Source organism: Protopterus annectens, chromosome 9.part0, assembly GCF_019279795.1.
Source record: "Protopterus annectens isolate FY-2018-M chromosome 9.part0, PAN1.0, whole genome shotgun sequence".
Classification (NCBI taxonomy): Eukaryota; Metazoa; Chordata; order Ceratodontiformes; family Protopteridae; genus Protopterus; species Protopterus annectens.
Window position 1 is genome coordinate 1,018,471,177 of NC_056743.1, and position 24,679 is coordinate 1,018,495,855.

At 41.4% G+C, this 24,679-nt stretch overlaps 1 protein-coding gene across 1 annotated transcript in view; it reads left to right on the forward strand.

The window, feature by feature from the left end:
- Positions 1-24,679, forward strand: part of FMNL3 (formin like 3) — a 1,635,345-nt gene that overhangs the window by 695,751 nt on the left and 914,915 nt on the right. The window contains exons 4-5 of the mRNA XM_044082195.1: positions 11,188-11,282; positions 11,670-11,753. Of these exons, the coding sequence (XP_043938130.1) occupies positions 11,188-11,282; positions 11,670-11,753 (179 nt within the window). The remainder of the gene's footprint in view (positions 1-11,187; positions 11,283-11,669; positions 11,754-24,679) is intronic.

A 24,679-nucleotide genomic window follows, 5' to 3' on the forward strand; every position in this document is an offset into this window, starting at 1 on the left:
GGATCTTGTTCACTTTCTACAGTTAGCCCAGATCAGTTGAATAGCTCTAGCATTCATTTGAATTCGACCGTATTACCCTTTGAATACAGTTTGACACTTACATACTGTTCCGATTTTTCATTATTGAAAAACATTTTTTATAAAAATTGGAACATTTTGAAGGAAAATAAGGAATTAATATTAAAATAAGGTGATAGACCCAAAATTACAATAAGGCATGATAAAAACTTTAAACAAATATTGGTTACTATTAATAACAATACCAACATAACTTAAAGTTTTAAAAACATGTCGATATGTGGTAATTGTCCATATTGTAAATATATTCATGTAGGACATACTGTTAAAATAAACGGGTCCACCTTAAGAAGTAAATTTAAAAATAACTGTAACTCAAAGATGGTTATATACGTGGCAATATGCCAGCTATGCCACTGTTTCTATGTGGACAAAACTATTAGAAGACTTCGAGATAGAATATATGAGCATGTGTATAACATTAAAAAATGTAATGGTGAGAATGCTCTTGCAAGGCATATTAGTGAATTCCCAGATCATAATTTTAAATTTTGGATATTGGATCAACTCACACCAAATATTAGAGGGGGACCTATTGAATTACAATTGGAACGTTTGGAACTTATTTGGCAAATTAGGTTATTTTCATATTGCCTACCTGGATTAAATGATATTTGTTCCATTATGCCTATTTTAAAACTTCGTAGCCTAACAAGGTAATTGTCCCTTTCCTTCCCTCCCCTTACCCCTTTCCCCTTTCCTACCCCTTACCCCTTTCCAACCCCTACCCACCCCCACCCCACAACCCCCCCCCTTCCCCTCTCTCCTTCTAACCCTTTGGGTTAATGTGCTTTTGATATACTAATTGCTATTAACATTTGATTTATAAATGTACAATATATTTTTTATATATATTTTTTAATATAAAAATATATATATATACTTGTGGTATACTTTGTTCAAGTTTGGTAGTTATAAATTGTATATATTTCGTTTGTTATAACAATATAATAATTCAATCTCAAATAATTATTCTGTTTGTATAAGTAGTTGATATATTAGTTTCCACATATTATAAATATGGTTTTAGTTATTAGATATGTACTTTTATTCTATAGGAACATAAATTATAATAGAAATGAAGTAGAACCTATTGACATATTATTACCAGGTTAATGTTTTGCCAAAAGCCATCTTTTAAAGCTGATTTCATATAATTCATTATTTGAAAGTTATTACTTGATGCTTGCTCTAAAAAGAATTTAAATAGTTATTAATTGATGCTGGTTTTTAAATTGTTTTAAATTGTTTAAATTACTTGATCTTTATTATTTTATTTTAAAAGTGTTTAAAATTTTAACATAAGTAGTAACGGAATATCAGCTGATCAGCAGGAAGTTACTTAAAGGATGTGGCTAATTAATTAATTTACCCTCTGATGAAGTTCGTACACTGTGCGTACGAAAAGCTAACCGAGTGCTTAAGGAATAAAGAGAGTTTTTTTACAGACTGCAGTTGCCTTTTGTGTTTCAGTAACAGCTTTTTTGTTTTAAACGTTTATACATCAACAAGCAGGGCGGAACCAGGTCCTATCCCTTATGTCGAGAAGCACTCAGACTCTGGCAATGGGCGATCTCCTCTCAACGGTTTCTGATAGCAACGCACATCCATGGGAAGTCCAACGTCATAGCGGACAGGCTAAGCAGAGCTATTCTCATGCCTCAGGAGTGGTCTCTCAGTCAGTAGCGGACAAAATTTTCCGCACATGGGGTCAGCCTTGCTGCGACCTTTTTGCAACCCCTCTCAACAGCAAGTGCGACGACTACTTCACTCTCTTCCCCCTCCCCGGCCACTCCTCCAGAGACGCTCTAGTTCATGACTGGCCCCAGGGTCTTCTGTATGCATTCCCACCTTTTCCCTTAATTCCGAAACGAATTCAGAAAGCGACCGCATTGAGATCCAGGATGATCCTCATTGCCCCTTACTGGCCTTGACAAATTTGGTTCCCATTCCTGCATAGTCACCTACTGGAGCAGCCTTGGAATCTGGACCCAGTGCCAGACCTCTTGGTCCATCAGTCTGGCGGGCTGCACCAATCCCTTCAGTCTCTCAACCTCACAGCTTGGTTGCTCCACTTCCAGCCTTAGCCAGGCTTCCACAGATTTCTCAGCCAGTGGGTGAAATCATCCTTTCTACGCATAAATAAACTACCAGAAAGACTTATGCTAGTAAGTGGAAAAGTTTCTCTTTCTGGGCAGAAGCTAGAAATATAGACCCCTTTACAGCCCCTGTCCATAACATTCTAGATTTTTTGGCAGAGCTTTTTCGAGCAGGTTCCTCATCTGCCACCATTCGAGTTCAGTTGGCTGCTATCGCTAATTTCCACGCTGGCCTGTCAGAGACCAGCATCATGTCCCACAAACTTTGTAAAGCCTTTCTTAAAGGGACTATTTTACTTAGGACCCCGGTTAAAGATCTCCCGCCTCTGTGGGATTTGAACCTGATATTAACTTCATTGATTCTCCCTCCTTTGAACCTGTGGCCTCCTGCTCCTTAAAATTTCTCTCCTGGAAGAGACTCTTCTTAGTAGCAATCACCTCAGCTAGAAGAGTGTCGGAACTTCAAGCCCTCTGTATTCGTCCTCCTTATCTTGTCTTTCACAAAGATAGAGTTTCACTCAGGACTAATCCTTCCTTTTTACCCAAAATACCTTCCGAGGCAAATCTGAATCAGACTATTGATCTTCCTGTCTGTTTTCCTGACTATTCGAACAGAGCTAAACAAAAGTTGCACTATTTGGACGTTCACAGGCAATTACGTTTTTATTTGGATAGGACTAAGCAAACAAGAAAATCGGACCAACTCTTCCTGTCCTATGCTGAGGGCAAGCAGGGCCTGCCAGTTTCTAAAGTAACCTTATCCAGGTGGTTGGCCTCTATTATTACTTTGATTTACCAACTGAGACATAAAGAACTCCCTACAAAACCAAAAGCTCATTCCACCAGAGCATTAGCTACGTCTGTAGCTTTACAGGCAAGACTTCCAATGGAATCTATTTGTGCTGCAGCCACATGGGCCACTCCTCATACTTTCATTTCACATTACAAGTTGGATATGGCCTCCAGGAGTCGAGCTGACTTTGGTTCCGCTGTGCTCAAGAGTCTGTTCCGATGTGCCACCCAGGGCTAAGGTGCTAGGGACGCTGTCCCATCCAGCAAGAATGAAGGCGAGATGGACAACTTAACATTAAGAAGTTATGTACCTACCATAATGTTCCATGTTAGTTGTCTTCTTCTCGCCTTCTTTCTTGCGTCCCACCCTCCATCCCCTAGCCTGGACAGACCGAGAAGAATCCTCTTGGAGGCCTTCTTCCTCTGGTTGACTCTTTTCTAGGGTACGTCCTGCTATGTTTTTAGCACTGTAGGTAAACCTTGTAGTGGGGACAGGTGTCTCCATGGTGTTAGCTCTGCCTAACGAAATCTGGGTATCTGTCGCCTAGCATTGTGGGATATGGGGAAGCCTCGAGCCGGTAAATAGCTCTTGAGATTTGGTAGAAGGCCATCCAGCAAGAAAGAAGGCGAGAAGAAGACAACTAACATGGAACGTTATGGTAGGTACATAACTTCCTATTTTTTCACATCCACTGCTAAGGCAGTACCTCAGAGGGGCAAGAAACATAAGACCCCCAAGGAGAGCGCCAGTACCTACTTGGGACCTCAATTTTGTATTAGAAAAGCTCACACTGCCTCCTTTTGAGCCAGCCAACGCAGCTGATATAAAATTCTTATGGAAAACTGCTCTGCTCCTAGCAATAATTTCAGCAAGAAGAGTCTGAGTTACAGGCATTAATGGCAGTGGAACCTTTTATTATTTTTCATCAGGACAGCGTCTCTCTAAGGACGAACCCAACTTTTATGCCAAAGGTGGTTTCCAGTGTGGCTCTTAACCAAACCATTCATTTGCCAACTTTCTATCCAAATCCCCAGAATAAAGGGGAGAGACGTCTGCACACTTTGGATATACACAGACAGCTACGATTCTACTTGGATAAAACAAAAGCTTTCAGAAAAACTGAGCAACTGTTTTTAGCTTATGCTGCAGGATCACAAGGAAAGCCCATCTCAAAGCAGACAATTTCAAAATGGATAGGACACTGCATTCACTTCTGCTATGCACAACATGGCAAATCAGTGCCTAAGGGCATAAGGCCACATTCTACCAGAGCAGCAGCCACTTCAGCAGCCTTTCTCAGAGGAGTACCAACCAAAGACATTTTAGAAGCTGCAACCTGGAGTTCATTGCACACTTTCACTAAGCACTACCACTTCCCTCTCTACTCTAAAACCAGAGCAGGTTTTGCCACTGCAGTTCTGCAGGGCCTGGTAGCCTCTCCTAATCCCATTTAGACCCATCCACCCAACCTCAGCTTTGGGATTCAACCCAAGTGTAATGACTGCAACAGTGAAATACGATGACCATAGTACAGTTGTGTACCTACCATAAATGTAGATGTTCGAGTGTATTCATTATTGCAGTCCAGGTCACCCACCCACCATCCCCCTTTCTCTTTGCTGGGTCCTTTTTGTACTTCTCAACTCTCTACAACCTATGTGATGTATTTGCTTGTAGATGAAGGAAATTTTATTTTGGTACATGCATGTTTTTTTTTACATAATTTTTTCCAGCCTTTCCTTTTTGATGGGACCTGACATCTGGGGCAAGAAAAGCTGAAGAAAATGGCGTCTGTTGCATCTTTTGTACCCCGGCACACTGACGTCAGGGAGGAGGAGACCGCAACCGACGCCGGACCAAGACTTTGGAACTCGGGCCGACTGAGGGTCACCTGCCAGCAGGATAACCCAAGTGTAATGACTGTAACAGTGAATACACTAGAGCATCTACATTTATGGTAGGTACACAACTGTACTTTTATTGTACATAAACACATCAGGAGCTGTAACTGGAACATATACTTCGAACTTCATAGGTAAACTGACTGACTTGTCACTTCAGACACACTCACATGTACATCTCCATTCTTGCCTGCATTCCCTCTGACTATACAAAATGTCACTGATCTTGCATGTGCTCAGTAACTTACACGCACATGCTGTCTAGCTACAGTAGCTGACTAGGTACAGTACACACAATGATCTACACAAGGTACCAAAGAATCTGTCCCACCACTCCATCTAGGAAAAGGCATCTATTCCAGGCTTTTCCTGGTATCCGAAAAGGAAACTGGAGACCCTTCCTGGACTTCTCTCACCTCAACAACTTTCTGAATGTACTTTGTTTCAAATTGTTTTCCCTTCAAACCCTTTATTTTACCAGGATGCCTGCCTTCACGTTCCCATTCACCTTTTTTTCAGAAAATTCCCCAAGTTTTCAGCTTGTTCATCACACTTTCAGTTCTCTGCTTTACCCTTTGGGTGTCCATAGCCTCCAGGGTTTTCACAAAAGTGCCTAGCTCCAGCTATTACCTTTTGTAAGACTATGGGAATCCAAATATTCCCATTCCTTGATCATCAGATATAGGCAACATCTTTGGAGGACTTGCTAAAGCATCTCAACTTGACTATCTCCCTACTGCAGAGTATGGGCTTCACAATAAATCTAAAAAAAAAAAAAAATGTGCCTTGACCCGTATGCAAGATCTAGTTTTACCCGAGTTACAGACTAGACACAAGGATCATGCCAGCCTTTCTCCCACAAGAGAAAGTGCAGACTCTCCATGTACTTTCTTTCCCTTCAATCTTGCTCTGCAAGGGAAATTTGTAGGACTCCTGGGGTTCATGGCAGCTTCCATACCCATGATTCCTTATTGCAGACTCCACATAAGAGTGACCCAGTGGTACCTAAAGTCTCTTTGGTCTCCGCATCGCCATCCATTGGACACTGAGATTCCACTTCTGCCTTTTCTGAAAAGAGAGTTGAATTGGTTGATCTCTTGGGTAAAGTGGAATCCAGGACTACTCCCAAACCTTCCATTAGAAAATTTTGTATATCCACATCAAAAATATTTTTGATCTGATGTCACCAAAAGAGAAGTCCACTCAAACTTGGCTTTTCTGTATACTTTCTTACATGTGCAAGCTCATAAGAGCTTGTCCAATGTATTCTTCTATCAAGGCACACTCATCTATATCTGCATGTATGCCCTTTGATTCCCCCAGCCCTCTGCAATTGAGATGAAACAGTTTCCTAGAGGCATCTTTCATTTGAACCCAGCTAGGAGGGCTACTTCCCCCCGCATACATTTTCGGACCTAAACTTTGTCCTGGAAAAGCTTACCCAGCAGCCACATTTTAAACCAGTGGCTTCAGCATCTTTAAAATGTCATACCTGGAAAATCAGTTATGCTGTAAGTATTTCAGAGCTCCAAGCCCTAATGATCTTGTCCATTCCTTTATTTTTTATAAAAATAGGGTGTCTCTTAGGTTCAATCCTTTCTTTTTGCCTAAAGATGTCAATGAATTGTCTGTCAGCCGTACTCTTAATCTGCCTGCCTTCTTTCCTAACCCTCAAAGCAAGAGTGAAATGGTTCTACACTCCCTGGATGTGCAAATGCAGCTCAGATTTGATTTGGACAAGACAAAGTACATTAGGAATATAGACCAGCTCTCTCTCTTCCCAGGAAACCAAGTTAAATATTCCTGTATCCAAGTAAACTGTTGCTGGCTGGATTTCAAACTCCATCAAATTCAGGCCTTCTCTGAAAACTGTCTCAACCTATTATATCAAATCTATGCTCACCAAACTAAAACCCTGCTTTCCCTCTGTGGGCACCCTACCACCTGTCTTCCTGAGAATGGCATCTAACTCAGTTGCCTTTCCTATCTCCATTCACATTTAACTGCTCCATTGCTGAATCCAAAGTCCCCTCAATCTGGAAAAAAATCTACACTATTCTCATTCACAAGGGTGGAAACTCCTCAGAACTCACCAATTTCAGGTTTATAGCTATTTTATCTCCTCTTTCCAAAATCGTATAGAAGTATGTCCACAAATAAATCCTCCACTACCTCTTAAAGAGAACTTGCTCACCCCCACACAACATGGCTTTTGCCCCAAACATAGCACCTCCACTGCCCTTATACCCATCCTGAACACTATATCTCAAGCCAGAGATAATCATAAACTTGTCTCATCCCTGTTTCCTTGACCTTTCAAAAGCATTCAACACTGTGTCCCACTATCTTCTGTTTCATAAACTGTCTGAACTTAATCTCTCCACATTTACCATTTCCTGGTTCTCTAGCTATCTCTCAGACCAACTTCAGTCAGTTAAATGGCGCTCTGCAATATTTCTTGCCCTCCCTATTAAAATGGACATACCTCAGGAATCCATTCTGGGCCCTCTACTGTTTTAACATATTCATCAACCAACTACACACATCCTGCCTTTAATCTTCCCTGGTGCAATACACAGATGACTCCACAGTCATCACCATTGCAGACTCCCTGTCTGACCTCAACACCCTCACTCAGAAATCCTCATCAATTGAAAACTTTCTCTCCAATGATCCATTGATTCTAAATCCAAAGAAAACTAAGCTCCTGCTTTCACTCTAAAAACCATGAATCTTCTCAAATCCTCCTTCTCACTCAATTCCCACAACAATACACTTATTTCTGTTGCATCTCACACCAAGCTTCTGGGGGTCATCATTGGCGACCAACTCAAATTTGACTTGCATGTCTCCAATAACATTAAGAAAATCCACCAAAAACTCAAGACTATCATGTCTGAGGAAGCAGAGAGGAATCTGTGAAAGTGCTCGCATTTTATATATTTTTACTATTTTTTAGTAAAGTGTTGTTTTGCCATGTGTATTCCAACGAGTTGGTTGCTTTTTAAAAAACTCAAGACCCCTATATTGTAACAAAAAATTTCTCACCTCTAAATCCAAAATTTCGCTTTCCCATGCCGCCTACTCCTTAACCTTCTCTACAGCTCCCAAATCCTCACCGACCTGCAGACCTCCCGCTTAACAAAACTCAAATCTACTTATAATAAAATAGCTAAATTTGCCTCAGGTCATTCCTACCGCTTTTACCATTGTCTTGCCCTTCAAAACTTAAAGTGGTTAGGACTCCCTCATCAATTGCTCTTTTCCCAACTCCAGGTCATACACACCCTACTATACCAACCTTCCTCTTGCCACTGACTTTGCCTGTCTTTTCTCCCTCTATACCCCTCCTAGGTCTCTCTGTAGCTCTGTATAAAACCTCCTCCAAATCTACAAACCCAACAGCAAAATAGGGCAAAAACTCTACAGCTACCTCCCCGCCCTGTCCTGGAACAAACCTCCACTAGAAATAAGGAATATTCGCTACCCACAAAATTTCAAGGTTACTATAAAAACTTTCTAAACAGTTTCTGGATAAGTCACTGCAGTCATCCTCCCCGATAGCCTCTCTAATCTTTCATCCTTCTCTTGCACCCCTCTTAGTAAGCACCCTCTGTGCATGTATCTTACTTCGCAAATTTCTCTCTACCACCCACACTTCCCTTTTCTCTAATTCTGTCTATCACACTCACCCCCTTTCTTCCTCTCTTATACTTCATAACTGACTTGTATCTTCTTCTGTCTTGAACTTTGACAAAAATAACCTGTTTCTCCATTACTGTGTCTTTACTAGTCCCTCACCTAGAGTTAATCAACTTAATAAATATAGGGTCTGCACTGCTAGATTTTTACATAATTCATGACTACTTTTATGTTTAATGTAAATATGACTTTGATTGCTTTTTATGTCTAATGTAAATATGTTGTACATCTCACTTGACTACTTAGTGCTTCTTTGTTTTCCTAAATAAACCTTAGTGTAATTCTTTTACTTTTTGTGAACCATTTTGCATTCATTGTGGAGCTTTTATTCCCAGGTCTCCGCTGAAAAAATGGTTCTACCCAGTTGGACTAACCTAGTCAACAAATGTCAAATAAATAATAATAAATAAATTTCCTTTTGTTGTTCCCATCATGTCATGCACTTATCTTCTGTGGTTAAGGCCCATTCCCCTAGAGCAGTTTCTACCTCTGGAGCTTTTTACAAAGACATTGATTGTAGGACTGTTTTAAAGGCAGCCACCTAGTCATCTAAACACTTTTTCATTAAATACTACAGGGCAGGTCCTTTCTCTAGGTCTGGAGCTTCTTTTGCTAGATCCATGCTATCTGGATTACGTAACAGCTTAACCACTCTTCCTGCTCCGTTCCTAACTGATGAGCTGTGGGAATCACCCAGCAGTATTGGAATACTGCAGAAGTGATTTAAGGAAGGACGTAGTACAATTGTGTAAACACTTACCATAACAGTCAATGTCTTACTGATAACTGTTGCAGTATTTCCTACCAACCTTCCCCCATTCTTAACTTTTATCTTACGAATGCTCGTGGTCTGAGGGAGAACCATTTCCATGCTTCAGTCCTTTTAGCTGACCTTTCTTTTACTAGCTGTTTTCCTCTGGTGTTTTCAGGTTTTCTGGCTTAGAGAGGGTTTGGGGATGTTATGCTTATATTGCCACTTATGTACCCTTGCGCCCATGGACATAGACCATACATGGATTGTATGGAAGGTTTTTGGCTTTAGTACCCTGCCAGGATGTCTGGTTACCTTGGCGAGATAGCTCAGTAGTATTGGAATACTGCAGCAGTGATGGGTGGGACATCTATTGGTATGTTAAGTTCTTGCACAACTGTGCTTACTTCCAGTAAGGGACAGTACAGATGCAAGAGCATGCTTTCATGTTTCCAGCTCAGTAATACAAGTCCAAATCATAACCAGATTTTTCCAGCTTTCACATAGAGCATGTTTTCATCAAATCACATGTAGGATTCTGTAGCTAGAAGTCATCTTCTCTTAGCAGCAAAAAAGATTAAACAGACTAGTTGAATATTCAAGATGCAAATTTTATTTGTTTAAATATCTACGCTATACAAGCATCTTCACAGAGATGCACACAGTCCATAGTCTCATCTCCTGCAGATGTATAGTCATTGCCATAAAAATAGATAGATATGCTGAAAAGCTGTCATCGCTGATGCAATAAAAGTATCTCAGAAAACATGCTGCTGTAAAAGTCCCAAATAAAGAAAGTATCTGCAAGCTTTAATGGTTGTTACTTAACATGTTCATAAATTATTCTGCTAGACAGATTGCTACCTGTAATGCTTGCTGTTGATTCCTTCATGGCCGACTTTGGCACCATGGTGAGTTGGATGTCCTTTTATGCATTTATCAGGTATTTTAGTCTTGATGTTCAGCTCTGAGATGGAACTTTTTTTTCCCCTCAAATGTCATATGGGGAATCATTTTTTGTACTCTTGTACTTGGTCTCATCCTTTGTATGTGTGTGGAGGAGTTAATGTTCTTCTGCCTAAGATTCTTCTCAGATCTACTGCAGAATTCAGTCCTTTAGAGTGCGATGTAGGTGTGCAAATGCCCCATTATCTGCTTTTCAGTAGGGCCATATGCTTTGGGTGTCTTGTCTTTTCTCCCTCCTTGTGCCCCTTTTATTTTGAGTAGAATCTTTTTCAGTATTAGCCATTTGACAGTTCAGCTAAGGTATAGATTTAATGATTTTTATTTAGTGTAATTTTTCCCCTTTCTGGGGGTTGTGGACAGAGTTTGCCTCCACTCACCTGCAGACATGTCAGTATTGCCAAAAAGGTTATGACCTCCTGAAGAATGGACATTGATGAGAAATTTGGAAGATCGTGTCACAAGTGCATGAGGAATTCTTAAACAGAAACCCCCAGAGAGTGCCACTCAGATGTTAAATAATTCAAGTAATTATTTGTGTGTATAATATTTGGGCCTAGTCATGGGACCATTACTTTGGTGATTTTTATTTATTTATTTAAAGTTTGAGAAAAAATACAAAAAACATTAAAATATATAAAATAATTGATCTAATAGAGGCTAAACAAGATTTAAATAATCCTTAGTCTAAATGCCACAAAGTATATTTTACATACTAACAGTATATTCTATAGACCAATGTTGATGCTCTAACCAACCATTTCTGTACTTTAGGTTTGGTAGAGCACCTAAAATGCTTATTTCAGCCTTATGACCTCATCAACACAGGACAGACATAATGTTTGACTAATCATTAGAAACACAGGGCTGTTATACTCAGCTGATGTCCATTATCATTAGGGTCACTGCAAAAATATCCCAGACAACAAACAAACAATGAGCGAGAAGATCATTGAAAATACTATCAGTAAAAACGAAATGAAAACTCCAGCAAAGCTAGTACTTCCACTAAGTGACCTCCCAAACCTCTTGTATCAGAGGCACATGGGATTTATGCAAATGATCTTTATGAACATCAGGTATTTCAGCTAATTGCTGATTCTGAATGCCCATGATGTAGAAGTTCTAGCTTTGCTGGAGTTTATTTTGTTTTTACTGATTGTTTTTTCAGTGACCTTCTCACTCATTGTTATAGTAAAGTATAATGAATAATTTGTGTACTTGGTATTTTGTAACTGTGTACACAATAACTGAAAGTTTATTTCAGCACCTAGCATAAACAATTTTTGTACTGCTTTGTGTTTGTCTTCTAGCTCTACAGATTTCTCAGCTATTTGACTCTCTGACTGTAATGCATTTGTATGTGCTTATTGTTCCTACAGGTGGGTGCGAGAATTTCTTAATGATGAAAACAAAGGATTGGATATCTTGGTGGAGTACCTGTCCTTTGCGCAGTGTGCTGTTATGTAAGTATTGCTTGCACAGCCATGTCTGTAGTGTTTTTGTTGAATCATTTCTGTGAATGCTCAGCTTGCTTCCTTGTACCAGTACCCACAGTTCTATAACTCTCTCTCCAAGATGCATGTTCTTGCATGTTGTCTTTGTCCATGTAATTAGTTGCTGTTGGTTTGTTGTACTAAGAGAGCACTGCTCATCTAGCAGGAGTTGGGCAGGCTTCATATAGTAATTTTGGCCCAAGGGTGCACCATAGAAATATACAGGGATATCCTAGCAGATAATTAATTGGGCACACATGGATCTATAACATTTGATCTCATATGTGGAAGTGGGTAACCACTCAGGAGCAAATGATTAAAACAGTGTGGTTTACAGCTTGTTTAACAGCAGCATCTAACCTGACAAATATGAGGTTCTGGATTAAAGGATAACAGGTGGAATAGTTCCTTGTGAAACCACTAGCAAACATAATAGGACGGTAGTGTGAATGGACATTGGTGAACCTATAAAGTGCAGTAAGCCATTATTTGGATCTGTTACTCTGATAAAATAAAGTAAGGCAATATGGCTCAAGTGAGGTGGCATCAAACTTTAAGGGACAAAATACAGCATTTAGAAAATGAGGACTAAAAGATGCTACAATAACTGCAGTCAAAAAAGTACATTTCCATATTAAGGAAAGGCTTCACCAAGGACAGTGAAACATTTTGTAAGTATGTGAGGGAGAAAATAAAATAAGGATAGTATTATTTAAGAAAAAAGACTGGAGGGTCTATAGGTAATGGGGTGACAACTCGGGCTACTAAATGAATGCTTAACATTTAGAGAGGAGGAGAAAGGAGAAGTTACCATATCCTGTTGGTAGAAATGGCCCTTCCTTTCAGGCAGCAAAGCTTTTGAAAACTAAAGGCTTATGGAGAAGTTTGCCCTGATGTAATTTACCTTAAAATTGTAAGAGAACCAAGAGAACCAAGTCATTTTTATACATTTCAGCAAATCTTAGAAGAGTGAAGTTCCTTAAAACGAAAAGGGAAGATATAATTAATTTTTATGTTAGTTTAAGAAACATAAAGGGTGTCAGTTCAACCATAGTTTTAGGTAAAATATGGAGTCAGTGCAAAAGAAAATTTTAATATATCTAGAAGCCATTAGATTGTAGAAAAAGTGTAGTTTCAAGTTAGACAAATCTGAGGCCTTTGGGTAACAACAGCAGTTGAAATAATAAGAGGCTATTGATGTGCACACTTAGACTTCATTGTGGTATTTTACACTGGATTGCACAAAAAGAGAACAGAGTATGAATTTTTAGCATAGGTCATTATTTGACAGCACAGGGCAACATTGGCTAGAGAAGAGAATGTACTGGGGCAAAGAAAACAGAAGCTGTTTAATTCAAAAGATCAGTGATTCTCCATTGCAGGCTGGTGATTAGACTCAGTTTGGTACCATTTTTCTCTGAAGCTGCTGCTGTCAGAGGTGCATGTCCTGATGTCATTACACAATGTGATATCATGATGCCCTACACCTAAGTATGTCTGTCCAAGACCCTGCTGCTTCCTTTCTGCCACTTGGCTGGTTTGGATTCCTGTCCTGATGTGTTTCAGAAAAGTCATGTAGTCAGTGCCTGCAAGCATGTCTACCAAGTGTCCTCACAGCCATCAAATTACTAGTCAAGACTCGCACAACCGTTGCATTTATTGCCAGAAATGAACACCATATAAAGCACTGTTTTAAGTCTTTTTTCAGTTCAATACCTGCCTCCCATCTACATCAGAGGAAGAAGCTCATAGACTGCCTTGTCAACAGATGAATTGTAGCAGTTGTAAGTCCTTTGTACAACTGTGCGTCTTGGGTGGAGCAGTGTCACAAAAAACTGCAGCTTAGAGGGTGTGCCACAGCCTATGCCTCCTTGGTTTAAAGTCCATTGTTAAACCCGTAGCCTTCATGCCATATAGGTGTTAAGCTTTTCTTTGACTTGCTGAGAGCTTGATCTTGTACCTGTTTTCTACTTGGCAGATAGAGACAGGACATGGATGACAAAAGCCCCCAGTAGTCACCTTAGGGGGCGGGTTCTTTTATGGTGTAGGTACCAGTCATCCCATGGTTATTTAGAGCTCAAGGAAGACTGATCTGATCCTGAGAGTGGTCTATAAAGCCACCTGCCTTAGGTCATTAGGTCACTGGGGCCAAGGATTAATTTTCCAGCATTTACAACTAGGGCGCAGCTGGATCTGTTGGCATAGTCCTGGTCATCATTTCCCAGGGCTTACAATTTAAGGCCTGGACATCAAACAGATATTTTTCTGTTTAGCATTTGCGATAGAGGTATTGGATGGACAATGTTGGTATATATACCCTGGAGCCAGTACTAGGCCTGGCAAAGGCCCCTCTAACCTGCTTACCACTCTGTGCAGGCACACTTTTCGGTGCTTGGACCACACTTGATCATCTATACTCTTAGAGCTTAATGGCTAGAGGGTTCTTGAGGGAATCCCTCCCATTCATGCTGCAAGAGTCTGAAGACCCAGAAGCCATTTTCTTTAAGACAGATAAGTACTTTGAGCTTCCCCCCATATGTTTCATTTGGATGACTGTGTTGTAGAGACTTTGAGGCTCATGAAGTACTGTGTAGAGTAGCCTCTTGTCCTTGCAACAAGAAAGGCCTGAGTGTGTTTCTAAGGATGGAGGGTGAAGAGCTTTGGAGCACCTCTCCTGGGGAGTCAGTAGTAAAGATGCCATTATTGCTTTGTGGAAGCACCCAGACTCTACTCTTGTGCCCCCCAAGTATGTGGGCATCTTTTATTTGCCCCTGTTAGAGCAAGTCCTTCACCCAGTATCCCTCAGCCAAATTATGTTATTTCAGTGGTTCAGTGTAGGCTCAACAAACCCTGCTGTCAGAACTTGGAGCTTTGGAGCTTAGAACTATTTGTATTTTTGTTTGAAATGCTCCCTCATTGACCATGTTCTAAGTAACCTTGCAGACTTCCTGAATCTGAGATGAAGGAAGGAGGTGGTGAAGACTTTGTGGCTTCAGTGGTGACTGACCTTGTGTTCTGCAGTTATGTGCCAAATCTGGGGTAGGGCTGCAGGCTGAAGTATGTGCTTGCAGCTGTCCTTTTAAGGAGAATCTCAGAAACAACATTCTGGGTATCCAGTTCAAGGGGCATGTTCTGTTTGGCAAATCTCTCAATTACTGCTAGATACATCTTGAGGCGAAAACAAGTCTTCATCTTTGTAAAGGAACTTGAACTTGACCCCTCCCACTGTACTGGTTTCTCTTCTCAGCCTCATCAGGCCTAGAAAAGGAAGAAGCTTTATTGCATATCAAGGAAATGACTAAAGCACCACGCACTTTTGCTTCCTTGATTTTTCAACCAAGTTATCAAACAAGATCTCACCAGCTCAGCCACATTAGGTTCTGCTGATGATAGGACTCCACTAAAAGGATAAACCATTTTTGCTGATCATCTAGGATGAGCCCAGAGTCAGCTGCTGAAAGGGGCCATTGAGACAGTTCAGTATTCTGAACTAGGTTGACTGTTTGCTGACACTGCTTTTCTGTCCCAAATAGGGTAAGTAGTTTTTCTCATCCCTGACCTCTGTGACTTGAGTGAGTACATCAGGTTCATCCAGTCCTTTTTAAACAGCTTTGTTTTTATTTATAGTAGAGGTTTTACTGGTTTCTACTCCTCTTTTTTTTTCTTTTCGTACATTGCCACCCTAGTGAACATTTATTTACTTATGATCTTTTTACTTCTGTTTCATTTTAAGTATTCCATCTATTATTTCAATGATGTCCTCACCTGAGGTTCTTCGTGTTTCACTGTTGCAGTCATTATGTTTGGGTTATCTGCTTGCAGGTAGCCCTCAGTCAGCCTGATTAACAAAGTCTTGGGTCCTGCGTCAGCTGCTTTCCCCTCTTCCATGACGTCAGGTCATCAGGGGTATAAAACATGCAGCCGATGCCATTACATCAGTCTTTCTTGCCGTGCGGTGCCCAAAGCAGAAGCAGTTCACGAGTGCCGGTCGGCCAACTCCTGAAATTTTCGTTTTCAAGTTTCAGAATCGAAGTCTTCAACTAAAGCTAAGTACCCCGTTGGGGAAACTTTTTCTTGCTCCTTACTGATGTCAGTAAAAGTTAATAATTGCATTAATTGTGGAAAGCAAATACCTCAAAATGATTTTCATTTGTACTGTATTCCTTGCCTAGACCCTGACCACAATGTACCTTGCTGTCGATATTGTGCTTTATTTAATCATCGCACTATCCGTCGTCTGTATATTTTCGCCTGTAAATATTTTGGCTCTCAGTTTAATTATTCAGAAATGTCGTCGGTTAGCATCTGTCTACCGGGATTCTGAAAAAAAAACGCAAAGATAGACAGACACAGGCCGCCGAGTTCCAAAACTGCCGACAATGCTTCTTCTAAGCCAGTTCGCCGGTACTCAGTGAGGCACTTTCGCAGCTCCTGATACCCGCTACTTCTGATTCGCTGGCCTATACTGAGACCCATTCAGAGTCCGGTATGCCGCGAGATGCTTCAGCTATGGAACCTGCAGATGTCTCTACCTTGGATGGGTCCGGAGCCGCTGTGCAGGCACCGGCTTCTGAGGGTGTATTCAGGCCTAATGACTTGCATATTAAACCGACGTCTCCTTCTTTACTTACCTTGAACCATGCCTAAAAAAACAATGCCCAGATCACATGCTCAGGCCTCTATGCCTAAAACACAAATGATAAGAATGGCTGAAGATCTAATAACTCTAATCAGGGGTAGCCAACCCCCCCCCCCTCCTAAGAGGCCTAGGACTGAAGTTGATTATGAATGTACTGATCAGGATTCTGTTTTTTCTGATTCTTCTGATGATCTGGATTTGCCCTTATCTACTTATGAAGATTCTGATGCAGAGGACTCCATTCTCTCTGCTTCCCCTCCTGAGGATTTTTCTTTTGGGGAAACCTTACATACTCTAAGGGAGTATTTCCACTGGGAAAGCCCGGATTTTTCTTATTCAAAAAAGAGGCTTAGGAATTTCCTTCTACCTCAGCATAGGTCTTTAGCTATTCCTTCTGTACTAGACATTGTTGATGCTTTTTCAGAATCTAGTTTGGCCCCTGATTCCTTGCCTCCTGCTCCCAGAAAACATGACAGATACTACAGGGTCCCTGAGTCCCACCAGTTCCTTTTTAAAAATCCTATTGCAGATCCAGAGACTATTTTACAGGGGCCCAAAGGCATTAAGGCTTCTACTGCTAGAAATCCTACCCCTTCTGATAGAAACTCCAGGGCGCTGGATAGATGGGGTAAGAAGGTTTAGACTTCTGTAACCTTGGCCATTAGGGCTTTAAACTGCCAGTTTAATATGTTAAAGTATCAGCAACATGTTATTGGACTGCTTAAACAGAAAGTGATGTTGATTCCTGACTATGTGGAAAATAGAGAATTACAGGATTTAATGCATTCTGCTGAACAAGTTGGAAAACATACTTTGCAGTGTGGTTTTGATTCATTAGAGGCCTCTTGCAGGGCTGCTGTTACTGGGTCTGTGCTCAGAAGGCATGCTTGGCTTAAGGAGCAATCTTTGCCTGATCATGTTAAAGCTAAATTGTTGGATGCTCCCTTAAATCAGAGCCGCCTGTTTGGCAACAAGGCTGAGGAAGTTCTTAAAAAGATGGAAGATAAAGCTAAATCTGTGCAAACTGTTAGATTTCTTACAAGTTCAGCCTCCTAGATTTAGTACGCACTGGCCCTCTAAGAATTGGTCCTTTCCAGCCCCTTCCAGGTGTTCTCAAACCAAACCCAGACACAACAAAAACCCCAGGTTGCAGTCCCAGGGGACGCACAGGACTAAGCAATGGGGGGGGGGGCCTCCACTTCCAAATCTGGGAGTAATAAGACTCCCCACTATGGTAAACTGTCTCAATAACTTACTTTTAAAATTTCCAAGCACTTATCAACTGACAACCCCTTTGGGGGGGGGGGATTGCTCTTCATGCAAAGAATTGGGAACTCATTACCCAGGACAAATGGGTTTTAAATAGTGTCCCAGGGATACAGATTTCACTTCCACACATTGCCAACACTAAGCGGGTGGCCATACCTACCCCCACATCAGTGGGCAGAGGCCCCAAAACAAGTACGTTCTCTCTTAAGCATGGGGGCTATTCAACTGGTACCAGAAGAGGAAAAGGGACAAGGTTTCTACTCAAGACTTTTACTGGTACCCAGAAAAGACAATTCATGGCGCCCTATCCTAGACCTGTAAACACCTTTTTGGAGATTCCAAAATTCAGAATCCTGACTCTTCACCACTTACTTCCTATGCTAGGCAAAGATGCCTGGTTGGCAACACTAGATTTAAAAGAAGCATACCTGCATATCCCAATTAGGGAATCTTGCAGAAGATACTTACACTTCAAAGTAGGCTACATGCACTGTCAGTTCTGCACTGCCCTTTGGCTTATCTACTGCACCCAGGGTATTCACAAAGTGCCTAGCTCCAGTTATTGCATTTTGCAGGCAAATAAATATTCAAATATACCCATACCTGGATGATTGTCTAATTCAGGCAGGAAGCCAGGACATACTTTTGAATCATCTGGCCTTTGTTCAAAGGGTTCTAACTTGTCTGGGGTACACCATAAACGAAAATAAATCACACCTGGTACCCTGTTGTCAAATTATATTCCTGGGAGCAAGCTTGAATACAACTTCCCAGATGGCTTACCGCACGCCAGAGAAACAAATTCATTTGACAACCTACTTCAAACAAGTGGCCACAAAAACCCTGCTATCTGCAAGACAAATACTAGAAGCCTTGGAGTTCATGGCCTCCTGCATTCTTCTAATTCCATATGCAAGACTGCATATGAGGAAACTACAGTGGTATCTAAAAAGCCTATGGTGTCAACATTCTCAGGATCTAGAAGCAATGATTCCTATCATACCTTGCCTGCGCCTAGAGTACCTTTGGTGGGCAGAGGCCTGCCACCAAAACAAGGGACTACCTTTCACACCACCCCCTGCCGCCCAAACCCTAACAGACGCATCAGACTATGCATGGGGGGCTCACCTGGCAGGGAAGTGCATTCAGGGCAAATCGAACCCAAGTCAGTTGCACCTGCATATCAATCGAAAAGAAATGTTAGCTGTACAGAATGCTCTGACAGCCTTCAAGGACCACATTCTTCCAGGTCAACTAATGGTAAAGACGGCAACACCACTGTTTGTGGTACCTAAACAAGCAGAGGGCTAGCCATGGCATTGTGGAACACAGCCTTGAGCTACCAAGTGCACTTACAAGCTCAATTCCTGCCAGGAAAATTAAATACACTGGCAGACGGACTAAGCAGAAACCTCGTGAACCCACACGAGTGGAAGCTGGAACCGAGGATTTTCAACATGTTGACAAGCAAATGGGGGAGCCCAGATATAGACCTTTTTGCCTCTCCCCAGAACTACCAATTGGACAAATTGTGCACAAGGACTCCCCCATAAACAAGCCTGGAAAGTGGATGCTCTGTCCTTCAGCTGGAAAAAACTATCAGTCTATGCCTCCCCCCCCCATCTGCCTCTGCTCTCCAAAGTACTACTAAAAATCAAACAGAACAAACCAAGGTGGATTTTGATTGCTCCAGACTGGCCCTACCAACACTGGTACCCACTCCTGCGCAGTGTGTCATGGTTATCCCCATGGCATCTGCCTCAGCCTCCTTCCCTGTTGTCTCAGCAGGAGAACCAGATTCTGCACCCTCAGCTTCTAACACTGAACCTTGCAGCCTGGCTGATTACATAATCTCTGCTTTACCATCCCTCAGTAAACCTGTGATGGATATCATTTTAGAGGCAAGGAGGCCTACTACTAGAAAATCTTATGCTGAAAAATGGAAGAGATTTTGTGCTTGGAACCAATCTCAAGGGATGAGCACAGCAGCACCCAATTTACCTCAGATTTTACAGTGCTTAACTGAGATGCTTTACAAGGGCCTGTCTTTTTCCTCCATTAAAATCCATGCCTCAGCCATTTCAGCTCATTATAACACAGAACCTCCCCTCTTCTCTCATCCACTGCTCAAGCAGTTCCTCAGAGGGGCCAAAAATTTGAGACCACCCAGGAGAGCTCCAACCCCAGCCTGGGACCTTAACTTTGTTTTGGAGAAACTCACTCTACCTCCTTTCGAGCCAGCTGCTACTGCAGACTTAAAATCTCTTTCTTGGAAAACAGCTTTCCTTTTAGCAATCCCTTCAGCTAGAAGGGTATCTGAATTACAGGCCCTTATGGCAGTGGAGCCTTTCATCATCTTTCATGCGAACAGGGTATACCTCAGGACCAATCCATCCTTCATGCCCAAGGTGGTATCCAGTGTGGCTCTTAATCAGTCCATTCATTTGTCAACCTTCTTTCCCAATCCACAAAACAAAGTGTAATGGATACTGCATTCCTTAGATGTGCACAAACAACTTAGATTCTACTTGGACAGGACTAAACCTCAAAGGAAATTTGAACAACTGCTGGTGGCATTTGCTGCGGGGGCAGAGGGGAAGGCAATTTCAAAGCAAACAATTTCTAAATGGATAGGCCATTGCATTCATTTCTGCTACAAGCACCATGGAAAACCTATCCCCCAGGGGATCAGACCTCACTCCACCAGGGCTACATCTACCTCTACAGCCTTTCTCAGAGGCGTCCCTACCAGGGTCATCCTAGAAGCTGCTACCTGGAGTTCTGTACCTACTTTCGCCAAGCATTATCATTTTGCCAATTTTCTCTAAATCCAGAGCTGGCTTTGCCACTGCAGTCTTGTAGGGCCTTATAGCTGTTCCTAATGCTATCTAAAGTCCTCCTCCCAATCATAGCTTTGGGATCTACCCAAATGTAATGACTGCAACAGTGAAACACGAAGAACATAGTACAGTTGTGTACACTTACCATAAATGTAGGTGTTGGAGTGTATTCACTGTTGCAGTCCTGGTTATCCTCCCTCCAGCCCCCTAACTTCTTTTACCATGCTTAAAAGCCTTTTTGGTGTATTTGTTTTTTTTTTTTTTTTTTTTTTTTTTTTTTTTTTGGAGGTATATCATTGTACTTTTATATTTCATTGCTTCCCATTAGGGGGACACCTGACATTTGGGGCAAGAAAAACTGATGTAATGGCGTCTGTTGCAGGTTTTATACCCCTGATGACGTGACGTCATGGAAGAGGGGACAGCAGCAGACGCAGGACCCAAGACTTTGTTAATCAGGCCGACTGTGGGCTACCTGCAAGCAGATAACCCAAATGTAATGACTGCAACAGTGAATACACTCGAGCATCTACATTTATGGTAAGTGTACACAACTGTACTTTGCTTCTAATCTTTATTTTCACCCTCTGTGTATTTTTTATAGCCAAAATCAAGAAAAGTATCAGAAGTACATTACAATGCTTTGGTTCATCAGAGACCCAGTCCCAGAGTAACAGTAACAGACTTTGTCTATTCTTTGTGTTTAATTATCTGGGTCTGTTATTTCCTTGAGGGTATTTTATTCAAGTTTATCTAGTTCTGATTGTTGACACTCCCAAGTATTTATATCCTTGAAGTTGCAGGATAGCTGGAATGGTATTGCTATATATTATAGACACCTTTTGAAATGTATATTTGGGATTTGTTCGGGGATTTCTCCAGTTCACACTGTTGAGTATCATTTCCAGTACAGAGAGAGTTGCCTTTTGAACTTTCTGTGGTGTCCACAGTATTTACCATAGATGATGTATGTGGTGACTGAAGCCTTGCAGGAGAAGCATGCCCTAGTGTTTTGCCTCCCTGGATAAGCTGTCTTCTTGTAGTCTCCCCAGGATTTCCATGTAGCATCCCTAGAGTAGTTTAATACCTTGGTGTTGTCCCTTGGGTTCCATAAACTGAGAAAGATCCTTTCTGTCCTTATCTCAGAGGATTGCTTTATAGGTAGCATGCAACAGGACACTTTTTCTAATCCTGGTCATTCTTGTGTGTGAAGGGTGCCCAAGAGGCTGGATGTGTGAAGATGCAGGGAAGGATGATGACTTGGATTCTGCTGTGACTTTTGGACTAGATGATCACCACAGACTTTGATACCAGTTGTATGCTTGAGGATGTAGATGTTGTAGTATACTAGATGTTGTCTCACACTAGCTATTCACAAGGAAATATTTTGTCACCAGGCTCTGGAAAGGTGGTCATTTCCCACTAACATTCAAGTGGACTTCATATTCCTGCAGCTCAGTCTCTTGCAGTGGTGAAGGTTGCTGCTGTCTCAGGATAGTGAATGTTTCTTGGCTGCCATTAGGCAAGTTATATAGTCCTTCCTGTTGATAGACTCCCCATCAGCCCGTTAAGGCTGAGGAGGTGTCTTAGTCCTGAAGTTCTGAAGAAAATTCCACATCCAGAGCCCATCCTAATTTTGGTTTTGCAACTGATCTGTCATTTTATTTAAAAAACAGGGAGGCATAAGGTTATACCTGTGGGAGAAATATTATACATCTGACAGTGAACCATAGTCAAGGGCATCACTCTTTCAGCATTTACATACCAGGAGATGTGGACATGTTGGGGAGATTACCTGAACTTCTGTTCTGCTTCTGTCTTGGAGTTGCAGATCTAAAATTAGCAGTGTGAAAGTGAATGTTTCAAAAGTTGGCTGTTAGGAAGATCTACTGTATATCTCTCTTGGAGTTGCAGATTCAGACAAATCATGGTATATGACGAGTTTTCCAAAAGTAAGATGTTAAGGAAATCTGTGTGTGTCACTTGAGAAAGCATGGTCCTTCCGCCTACTGAGTTTGTGATGGTTGCATCCTGTATTCCATGGCAAGGGATATTCCTTGTATGCCCAATCCCTCATGTCATCACAATGTTTAGGGAAGAAGGATGACAACTACTTAATGGCACCCCATGGTCTAGGTGTAGCAGCACATAGTCTTAAACCAAAGTGTCAGATTGGCCAGGAAAGGTTGCCTGACAATAAAGAAAATTCTTCTAGTTTTAGGCAAGGAGATCCACTTTGTTTGGATGACCTTTGCATCTACCACAGGGCCTGGTTCCTGCTTTAGATCATTTGATTCTGATGGCTCTTCCAGTTGGAGTGCAGAAATCAAGCACTGCGATGATGTGTTCCACCAGGCAGACATGCCGTGTTAAATGAAGACGTTCTTCATTTGCACTGAACTACCTAGTACCATGTCGCCCGGTTTACTGATCATAAATTATTTGGGGTAAGGCAACTGCATGAACCAGGCCTCAGTTAGTCTGTAGTAAGGGTGCCTGTGTTTTAATTTTCTGCTATTAAAGCTACTGTGGCTGGCATGGCTGTGGTCCAGTAATGGCTGATTAATCAGTTCCTTAAGGATGTGTTATATTTCTGTCTTACTTTGTAGAAACAGGCTTGCCCATCCCACATTCAGTCCCAGTTGTTTGGTGGCACTGGAGTTAGTTAGAAATGTGTAGATGATGATATTTAGTATTTTGCCAAGATTGGGTCTTCCTTTGGATTTAACCCATCTTTCCTTCTGAATGAATTTTTGTGTTTTCTCTGAGCCGGTCCATTCATCTTTTTATTTTTTTTCAGGCCAAAAGCCAGCAAAGATTGAGTGCTTTACATTCTAGGAGTGCACTGTCAGCTCATGTTTTACTTGAAGCAGGTGCAGCAGTTCATGTATAGCAAGAAATTTAGTATTCATTGCTTTTAAGTGGGAAGAGGTTACAGTCATCAGGCAAACCCATTCCCAGTGAATTACCAAGTGTTTAGTCAATTCCTATCTTTTGGAAAACACTGCCATTAGGAGTGACTGCTTCAAGTGCTTGCTACACAAATGTCTGCATCACAGAGACTTTGTGGCACAGAAATTGGGTCACCAGTGCACATCTCCACAAAACATTGTCTTGACTATAGCTCCAGAAGCTGGGCCTGCCTTGGTACAGCTGTACTTTTGGACTCTCCCTTTACAAAGTTGGTAATTGGACTATCCTTTTATTTTCTATCACCTTGGTGATAATTGCTTGCTTCAGCATGGTTGAACCATCAAGAAGAGGCCTTTATATTGCATGTTACAACAATAGTCTTACTTTTCCAGTTGACCTGTATTGGTCCCAAATACTTTTCTTCTGTCTCCAAAAGCTACAAGAGGAATGCAGTGTTGTCCAGATAAGAAAACACTGCATTTATCTTGTAGCGTTTGAATTTCCACCTAATATGTTAACAGTGTATGTTTCATATTTTCATTATTTCTCAATTTTCGGGAAGTGATGGTCTATAGTGACTGGAGAAAAACTGGCTTACTTAGGGGCTAGATATGCTTATGTAGTCTGTTTGATTTAATAATGTGCATGAGGTGCAGTGTCCTTCAAGTGCAGAAGCTTCTGAGAAAAAGTTAAAAGATGTATGATTGATGAAGACCATGAGCCCAGTCCTTGTCCCATCAAGGAGGATACGCATGTAGATAAACTGACGCATTAAGAGTGTATCTGTTATTTACTAGTAAGAATACCACAAAAATTAGTAAGGGTATAATCTGTTTCACTGCCTATGTGGAGATGAGTATGCCTTTTCGCTGATGCTACAGAGTTGTGCAGCAGCATTGCTAGGTGTGGATATATAAAAAGATAGGAGTGATTTAAAACATGATAGCTTAAATCATGTGCAAAAAAATGCAAAAATAATGTAACTGGATAACAGAAACCTGTGAGAGGTGTATGTAATTGGAGGGGGAAGTAGAGGGATTATAGTAAATTCCATTAAACCCCATTAAGTCAGTAGACCATTTCAGTGAAAACACCTGAAATAACATACAACTTAGCTGCTGTGGTTGAAGTCTGGGGTGGGGGCTGGAGGGGTGTTCTCGTATCTTTTTGAGATTTCACAACCTTAGAAAAAGTTTTGCATTTTGTTGATCGTGGGGCTCTCATTAGATCATAAA